Raw genomic sequence first — 8,709 nt, forward strand, 5'->3', positions numbered from 1 at the left:
CTCACTGGATCATTCCGCTTTGTCTGCTCTTTGCCATGCCATGTCTTGCCTTTGCTTCTTGTTTTTGGATTTTAGTTAATGTTTGTTTTGCTGCCACGCCAGCCTTTTGTTTTCTGTTTTAAGGTAATAAATTAGTTTTCATTCCGTTACTTCATGCGTCTGCGTTCTGGGTTCGCCGCCATAGTCCCACCTTCTGACATATACTGTATATTTTTAGCACCTGTGCTGACTGTTTTTGTAGCATAATCTAGAATTTAATAGCAGCAACAAACATAAAAAAGTTGAAAGTAAGACAATGACTGAAAGGTTTGTCAAATATACAAGAAAGGCAAATTTGAAAATTTTACAACCAGCAGAATATTTGGTGTCAGGTGAGGATGTCAGGGTTGGCTATGAAAGGAGCCTCTACCAAAGGTTTAAGTGCATATACTTGTGTAAAGATTCAGAAACTCCAATAAAATCTGAACATATATACTAAAACTGGAAACTATTGTTGGAAATATGAAGTTCAAGCCCCCAGTGCAAGAGAAACTCTCAGGTCAATATATTGACCTGGAAACATGTGGTTAGTCAACATGATCTACAACAGCATCCAGAAATGAAAGCTGAAACAGCTGCGTTACGCAATGAAGAAAACTATCAGCTCTGCACAGAAATCCCACTGAGCTCTTTTTTTACAAGGACAGAAAGACAGATTCAGAGACAAACAAATTGACAAAAAACAAACAAAGACATAAAAAAAGACAAAATAATTCCCATTTCAGCTTGCTTTGGGGAAACCATTATATGTCCTGAAAATAAAAAGACCATTATGGCTGTTCTCAGTAAACGGTGGGTGAGTCAGTGCCCATAACCCGATGGGGGACTATATATAAAGTTACCTTTGATGCTGAGGTGTATATCAGAATTGTGAAGAATTATATGCTACTCTAAAGGCAATGTCTTCCTGGGAGCCCCATGGTCACTTCAGAAGGATAACACTATATCTAATTCTGCACAACTTTCTCAACAGCATGGCTTCACAGACACATAGTACCAATCCTATAAATTGACTGAGCTGCCTGTAGACAAAACATCAATAAAAAGAGAGACATAAAATGACCATGAATGACTGAGCAGCTGAAAGCTTGTATTTAGCAAGTATGGACTCAGTCTTTTAAACAAAAGAATTTTGCAAGACACTGGTAAAGATGGCACCCTCTTCAGATACTTTGACTACAATGACAGGTAGCAGATCTAACATTTGTTTTCTAAATACAATGGAATTGGTCAGTGAAGGTACTGAAAATGATTCCTTTTGTATTTTAAGTTTGCTGAATAAAAGTTCAAATGAATGAAAGAAAATACAGATTCACTTCAGAAAGCTTTATCATAAAGAAGAAGATTTTTGCTTCATTTTGGTGCAAGAACCTGCAAGATATGGTCACTAGGTTATTGTATAAAACTCTTAGATACCAGTCTGATAGGATCTGATGGCATCTGTGCAAATCATGCGGAATCCACAGAGATCTCACACCACACCACAACGTCTTCTTCTTCTGGCTGCTCCCTTTTGGGGTCACCACAATGGATCATCTGCCTCCATCTCACTCCATCCCATTATCCTCGTCTGGCACACTAACCCTCTGCAGATCCTCCTTCACTACATCAATCCTTTCTTTCAAAAATAATTTAGTCTTGTTATTAGTTGCTGCAAGACACCTTCTTCATTTGTTCTCTGTCCAAGCAGTTGGAGATACTCAGTGTTAAAGCTGAATGCCATAACAGTATGTCTCTCATGTAGCCTCAGAAAAATAAAAAAGTAAACAATAACAACAATGTTTTTTTTTTTTTTTCTATTTTAAAAGTTTGCACAAAGTTCATTTTCTACATTTGAGTAAGTAGCTTGGTACCTGGTCTTTGCTGCTGCTAACAGCGCCTGGCTTTTTCTTCTTTTTTACAGAGCAGGGCGAGGTTTCAGCGGAGGAGTGACCATTGGACGAGTGAGAAGGACTGGAAATCTTTCGCTTTTGGGCCACCCTTTCTGTTGTCCCAGCATCTAAAGGAGACAAACGTTAAGGTTATTTTGAAAAATCTGTAAAAGCAAACAAAGGACTTTCTTGAAGCAAGAACAGTAGAAAAATCGGCACACATGAGGTTTGTTGAACTTCAAGTGTAAATGAAACCAGTTCAAGATAAATATTAAAACAGATGAAGTGTTAATAAAAAAAGATATATAGCATGGATTCTGTCTAACCAGAGGTGCTTAAAAACTGGAGACCCTCTACATTTTGTTTTTCTATAAACCATGTTTTCTTTGAGTAAAATTGTTTTTCTTCAGGCCGGCCAGTTTCATACCAAAACCTTTATTACAGAACTATTTTTATGTAATACAGGTAACTGTGGTTAGCCATTGTCCTGCTACAATATTACATCAGCTGGATGGCAGCAAATAGTATTCAGGTTTTTGTTTATTTAAAAAATCACTTTATGGTATTCTTTATTTTCTTATCCTTTTTTACCCAGGCAAATCTCTTTGAGATCACAAATCTCATTTTCAATGGAGGCCTGGGCCTGAAGGCAACCTAAACTTGCATGACTGTGGGAGGAAACCAGAGTACTCGGAGAAAACCCACGCAAACACGAGGAGAGCATACAAACTCCACACAGAAAGACCACGGGTTCAAGCCGGGGCTTGATCCCAGGAACATCTACATGCCTGCCTGCACTTTTGGGTCCAAAATAACTAAACGGCCACAAATGGTTACAGGTTCCCCAAACTGTGTCCTGCAATCAATCTGCCTTATAAATACAGCCCTTTGATTTACAAGCCCCTCCCTGGGCTGCCACCTTACCGTGGTGGAGGGGTTTGAGTGTCTCAATGATCCTAGGAGCTATGCTGTCAGGGGCTTCATGCCCCTAGTAGGGTCACCCAAGGCAGACAGGTCCTAGGTGAGGGGCCAGACAAAGTGCAGCCCAAAGACTCCTTATGAAGTATAACAGATTTGGATACAGTGTTCCCTCGCCAGGACATGGGTCACCGGGGCCCCACTCTGGAGCCAGGCCTGGAGGGTGCCTGGTGGCCGGGCTTTCGCCCATGGAGCCCGGCCGGGCATAGCCCGAAGAGGAGACGTTGGTCCCCCTTCCCATGTGTTCACCACCTATGGGAGGGGCCAAAGGGATCAGGTGCAATGTTGGGTGGGTGGTGGCTGAAGGCGGAGACCTAGGTGGTCTGATCCTCGGCTACAGAAGCTGGCTCTAGGGACGTGGAATGTCACCTCTCTGGTGGGGAAGGAGCCTGAGCTGGTGTGTGAGGTTGAGAGGTTCCGGCTAGAAATAGTCGGGCTCACCTCAACGCACGGCTCTGGCTCTGGCTCTGGCTCTGGAACCAGTCTCCTTGAGAGGGGTTGGACACTCTTCCACTCTGGAGTTGCCCCCGGTGAGAGGCGCCGAGCAGGAGTGGGCATACTTGTTGCCCCCAATCTTGGTGCCTGTACGTTCGGGTTTACCCTGGTGAATGAGAGGGTAGCCTCCCTCCGCCTACGTGTGGGGGGACGGGTTCTGACTGTTGTTTGTGCTTATGCGCAGAAGTGGTTTTGATACAATGACCTTTTTAAACTGTGCTTTAACTCAAAACCTACTCACTTGGATATTTATCTAAAAATTAATTTGCACTGTATTTTCTTACCTTTAGATCTTGTGGAGATCTCCATTTCTTCTGTTACAGTCTGTTTTTCTGATTTCCCTCCTCTGGCACACTGGTGTACAAATAGCACTGTTAGAGTTATAAAAGCTAAAAGTGAATATTAACAGACTAGAAGCACTCCGAGGGCAGAAACCTTTGCCATGGCTGACCTACTATGTGTTATACATTCTTTAGCCAATCTAATTTGCTACATTTATACAAGTCATTTTTTATGCATTAAGTATTCAGACTTTTTTATATTTATTCTCTTCAGTAGTTTTTTTACCTCTGCCAAAGAGGTTTTGTTTTCAGTAGCGTTTATTTGTTTGTTTTTCTGTCTGTGTACAAGATGACTCAAAAAGGTATGAACGAATTTTCATGAAATTGTCAGGAAACATCAAAGTGACAACAAGTGATTAAATTTTGGTAGGGATCCAGTCAAAGTTCAAGGTCAAAGGTCAAGGTCACAGATCAGCCCGCTGTATAACAGGAATGTTAAACTGGACAGCTGGACACCTCATGGGTCAAGGGTGATCACTGTTGATTTCAAGGTTCATGGGGTCAAAGGTCAATGTCACAAGTGACCCCTTTGGTAAAAACTTGTCTATTCTCGGTTGTGTCTGTAGGTGTCTGTCTGTTAGCAAGATCAGCTAAAAGCTAATGAACAGATTTGGATGAATTTTTCAGGAAATGTTGGAGTTTTCACAAAAAAAAGAATTAAATTTTGTGATATAGTGTATCATTATAGTCATAATATTTTTTAATCGTGCTGTGGCCTTGGTGGAGGTTTGTGCTCTCTGAGTGCTTCTAGATACCAAAAGCTTTTCATTCTTCAGGTCAATGATCATCACTCGTACAGCATCCACTCAGACACAATGATTGGAAAGTGGCCAAACACACACATAGACCCAGATAGACACGATGGGACATACGGAGCGGGCTCAGATTCTGATGTCATGCTTCAGACGGCTCTTTCAGTGAAGACAGCTGAATGAAGTGAGGATAACCACATTGTGTCACCATGGTAACTAAAGGACTGACAGCGATTCCTGTTGTTGTGTCAGTGTTTGGATATTTTGTAGCCTCTTCTCTGGGTTAAAAACCTGCTTCCACAAAATTTCCTGTTTTCATCTTAATCTAAGGACATTATTTAGTGTGATAATTTATTTGACACATTTCACATACTCCTTTTAAAACATATTCCTTTTTTTCTTCATTGGAAAATAAGATAAAAAACATGCCAGACATTCACAACTGATATAATCCAAGACCTGAGTTGTGCCTTTGAGCTGATCACGCCACGCTGACATCTCCATCTTCCACATCTGCTCTCATTTTAACCCCCTCAAGTTTTTCTACTGTTTCCTCTGCATCACTCCCCTCTCTATTCCTCCTTCCTGTCATGCTTCCTCTGTCTCTGATCTTCTAAAACATGTGGAACAAAACCAGCAAAGGATATAAAAAAGTGTTGTTGGGACCATGAAGTTCACCATCTCATTTTAATTTGTTTATTCAGTATGGTGCAATATGTCTGCTGTCTTCAGTTCTTATATACTGCACTGATTCTGGAAGAAAACTTGAGATCAAGGAAGAGCTTTGAAAACTGATTCTTTAAATCAAAAAACCTTTCCTAACACCACAATATTGTTTGTTTATTTTGAGTTATAGTACATGGAAAGCCCGCAAATCCAAATAAATAGCATTTCCAGTGAAACAAAAATAGTTTTCATTTAGCTCTGTACTAATTAAAATCATAGCTCAACCACAGAAATCTCCAACAACAAGGTCATAAAGACTCCAATCACCTTATCTGCCTTCAAGGCTGCTGTGAACCCACCTCCAGCATTAACCTTTGAGAGGATCCTGAAAGAAGCCTTTCCACCACTCCAGTCAAATGTTCCTTCATCTGCTCCTACACCAGTTATCAATGAGTCCAACCAGCCACATCTTCACCTCTCCACACTCCAAGCATCAGGTTCTCCGGTTTTGCATTTCTTTAGCCGTCAGGGTCTCTTATTGAGCGCTCCAGTTGTTGAGGTCCTCCTACTGATCATCTCTTCCTCATCCCTCGTTCCACCCACCATCTGCCCAGATCTTCAGCTTGGTTTCCTGCTCCCAGTTGCTTTATGCTTCTTCATTGTTGCTCAGTATGTTTTTTGTTTTGCTGCCACATTAGCATTTATTAATATTGCACTGTATTTAATTTTCATTTAATGTTTAAGTGTTAGCTTGCCTCCTAGGTCTGCACTTTGAGTTCTCACAAACCTCAAGTTATGACACCATTTTCTTCTACTTCTTTTTTTTCTGTTTTTTGTCATAAAAGGCAGGTGATCGTGTAATTGCCTGTGTATGTGCCTATCTGCTTACAAAATATCTCATAAAATACTGAACAGACTTAGATGAAACTCAAAAATGTATCATTGGGTGGACAACTGTAACTGATAAAGTTTGGGAGTCAACCCAGTTCAAGATGGCTACCACAGCTAATCGACTTCAGCAAACACAAAAATGGCTATAACTCAGTTAGTTTTACAGATACTGAACTAAAATGTGGTGTGGTAGTAGCTGAAAGTCATCCCTATCAAATACTCTGAATGCCATGGCATAATATTTTAGTTTAAACTTTGGCATGAAGGCTACGGGCGATATGCATTCATTCAAGGAATGCTACTTATCCTGCTGCTGCTTTACGCTCCCAAAACTGTTTGTGCCTGAAAATATTGTTGCCATGATGTCTTCTTGATATTTCCTGTGACTCATTGTTTTCTTAACCATAATGTCATTTGTCAAAAAAATTAATTTTCCCGAAGGAACTCTACTCTTCAGTTTTCCTCAAACAAACAGGAGTCATCTCTACATTTGTTGGGAAAAACTTTCAGCAGCAGTTTTGTTCTGTGTTTTGTTGTTAAAGTTAAGTGATTTTGAACCAGGATAACCATTTTAAACTGAGACCAACCAAAATGAAACAGATTTATGAAAAAAAAACCCTATCTGGGCTATAAACACAATAAACAGCTGAACAGATTTTCAGTGTGTCTGTAATCTGTTATAAATGTACTATATATAGTGCTGCAACACTTCAGAGTCAAATTAAAAGGTCTTAAACACGATTAAACATTTTTAAAAAACAAGAAGAAATCGTCCCAAAAGATAAATATACTGTAAATCCCAATTGTCTTTTTTAAAAGAAAAATAATGGTTTCAAGGAATTTTGTCAAAACTTTGGCTAAACTGATAAAAAGGAAAGTTTTAGATGACAAATAAACAGAACAAAACTGTAAATAAGATGGATTTTCTTTTTTTTTTACAAGAGCTGAACACACCAAAGTTACCAAGTTCAGACCATTTTAAAAACTTTTTTTTTCTCTCTAGGTTTGAACAAAATTCCTGACTGGAAACTCTTGGTCACCAAAATGTAGATCTTAGCAGATAAATGAACCTCAGTGACAAGATTTAAGTAAGGGCATTTAATTTTATTCACAAACAGATATTAACTTTTTAAATGGGTATTATTACCATAGTCAAGAAAAACTAACAGGCCCTGGTACAAATTTAAATTATATTTAAACTAGTTTAATTTTTTTTTTCACAGCACCATAAAAGTAGTTTATCAAAAAAATTGTGTCAGTTCAAATAAAGCGAAAAGCTCAATAAAAGGCCCATTTTTAGTCCTAACACACAAAGATCATCACTGATCCTAATTAATACAGAAAATGAGCCAGTAGATTCAGGTGAGCTCAGAGAAATCTGACAACAATCAGTACAATATAAAATGATCAATTAAGGTTCCTTATCCAGTGCAAGAACAAAATAATCTGATTGTTTTGGCCAATAAAGAAATCAGACAGGTAACCACAGGTGGGAGCAGTCTTTACAAATCAATAAAGATCATCACAAATCTTCATCAATAAAGAAAATGAAGAAAATGGGTTTGGACCCACAATCAATGAAATTTAAGAAGTCAGTCAAATTTTTGAACCGAGCCCCAAAAACAAAGGTCATTCTTAATTCTATTCAATAAATAAATCAGGCTGGTTTCAATACAATAATAAAAAATCAACAATATAAGAAAACTCAATAAAAGTTTCCCTAAAAGAAGATCATTACTGATCTACATCAATAAAGAAACTGGGCTGGGTCTGTAAGGGAAACTAGCAGTAGAATCAGACAAATCAATAAACTGTATTTACAATATTTACAATAAAAGTTTGTTCAGGGAGGAACCCAGGATCTGATGTTAGTGTTCTGGTACAGGTTCCACCAGGCTGCTTTAATTCTGTCACCCAGATTGAAGCGTGGATGGCTGCCTCTGTGGACCGCTGGGAAGAGACCGGCTGTCTGAAGAAGGGTCATCTGGAAACATCTCCAGCTGCTTGTTCTGGTTCCGATGTTCATTGCTGAACTCGTCTGACACCGTCCTGAGCAGGGACACCAGCTCCACTGGACTTTCTGTGAGTGAAGGTGTCTCTGTCTGGAGGTCGTCTGAGAATGTCTCCAACTGCAGATGTTCGGGGTTGGTGTCATGGGGATTGAAACCAGCTCCTCTGGACCCCCTTTTAGGGAGCGTGCAGCTCCTGGATCCATGGAATCTCATGGCCTCCTGGTCTTTACACAGCTTTCTGGTTCGCTGTTTAACTTCCTCTTCAAACACTTGCTTTTCCTGAGTCAGGGAGGAATTCAGCTGACTCAAGGTCTTACTGTAGTTTCCCTCAGGGTTTGATGGAGTCCTGGGTTTGTCTTTGAAGAACCTCATCCTTTTCTTGTAAGGCCTGTTGGCTCTCAAGCAGCTTTTTGTTGGCCACAGAAATGTCTTCCTTTGAGACCTGGATTTGCTGCTACAGGTTCTTGTTTGTTTTTTGCCACAAAGAGTCAAAAAAAGTTAAAAAACAAAAACAACTGGACTTCTATTCTGTAGCTGAAGACGTTTCACTTCTCATCCGAGGAGCTTTCTCAATTCAGAAATAGAGAGTGTGGAGTTGAGCTTTTAAAGCTGAGATGTGATGTAAGCTGGATTGCTTGCAAATTGTTCTCACTCTCCTAACAAT

General features: G+C 39.7%; 1 protein-coding gene across 7 annotated transcripts in view; it reads right to left on the reverse strand.

The window, feature by feature from the left end:
- zmynd8 (zinc finger, MYND-type containing 8) overlaps positions 1 to 8,709 on the reverse strand; it is a 28,431-nt gene that overhangs the window by 12,083 nt on the left and 7,639 nt on the right. For all 7 annotated transcript variants that reach the window (XM_037975225.1, XM_037975227.1, XM_037975228.1 and 4 more), the window contains exons 2-3: positions 3,668 to 3,737; positions 1,893 to 2,038 (exon numbers count right to left, since the gene is read on the reverse strand). In XM_037975225.1, coding sequence (XP_037831153.1) covers positions 1,893 to 2,038; positions 3,668 to 3,692 — 171 coding nt within the window. In that variant the 5' untranslated portion in view covers positions 3,693 to 3,737. The remainder of the gene's footprint in view (positions 1 to 1,892; positions 2,039 to 3,667; positions 3,738 to 8,709) is intronic.

Source organism: Kryptolebias marmoratus, linkage group LG4 (assembly GCF_001649575.2).
Source record: "Kryptolebias marmoratus isolate JLee-2015 linkage group LG4, ASM164957v2, whole genome shotgun sequence".
NCBI classification, from domain to species: domain Eukaryota; kingdom Metazoa; phylum Chordata; class Actinopteri; order Cyprinodontiformes; family Rivulidae; genus Kryptolebias; species Kryptolebias marmoratus.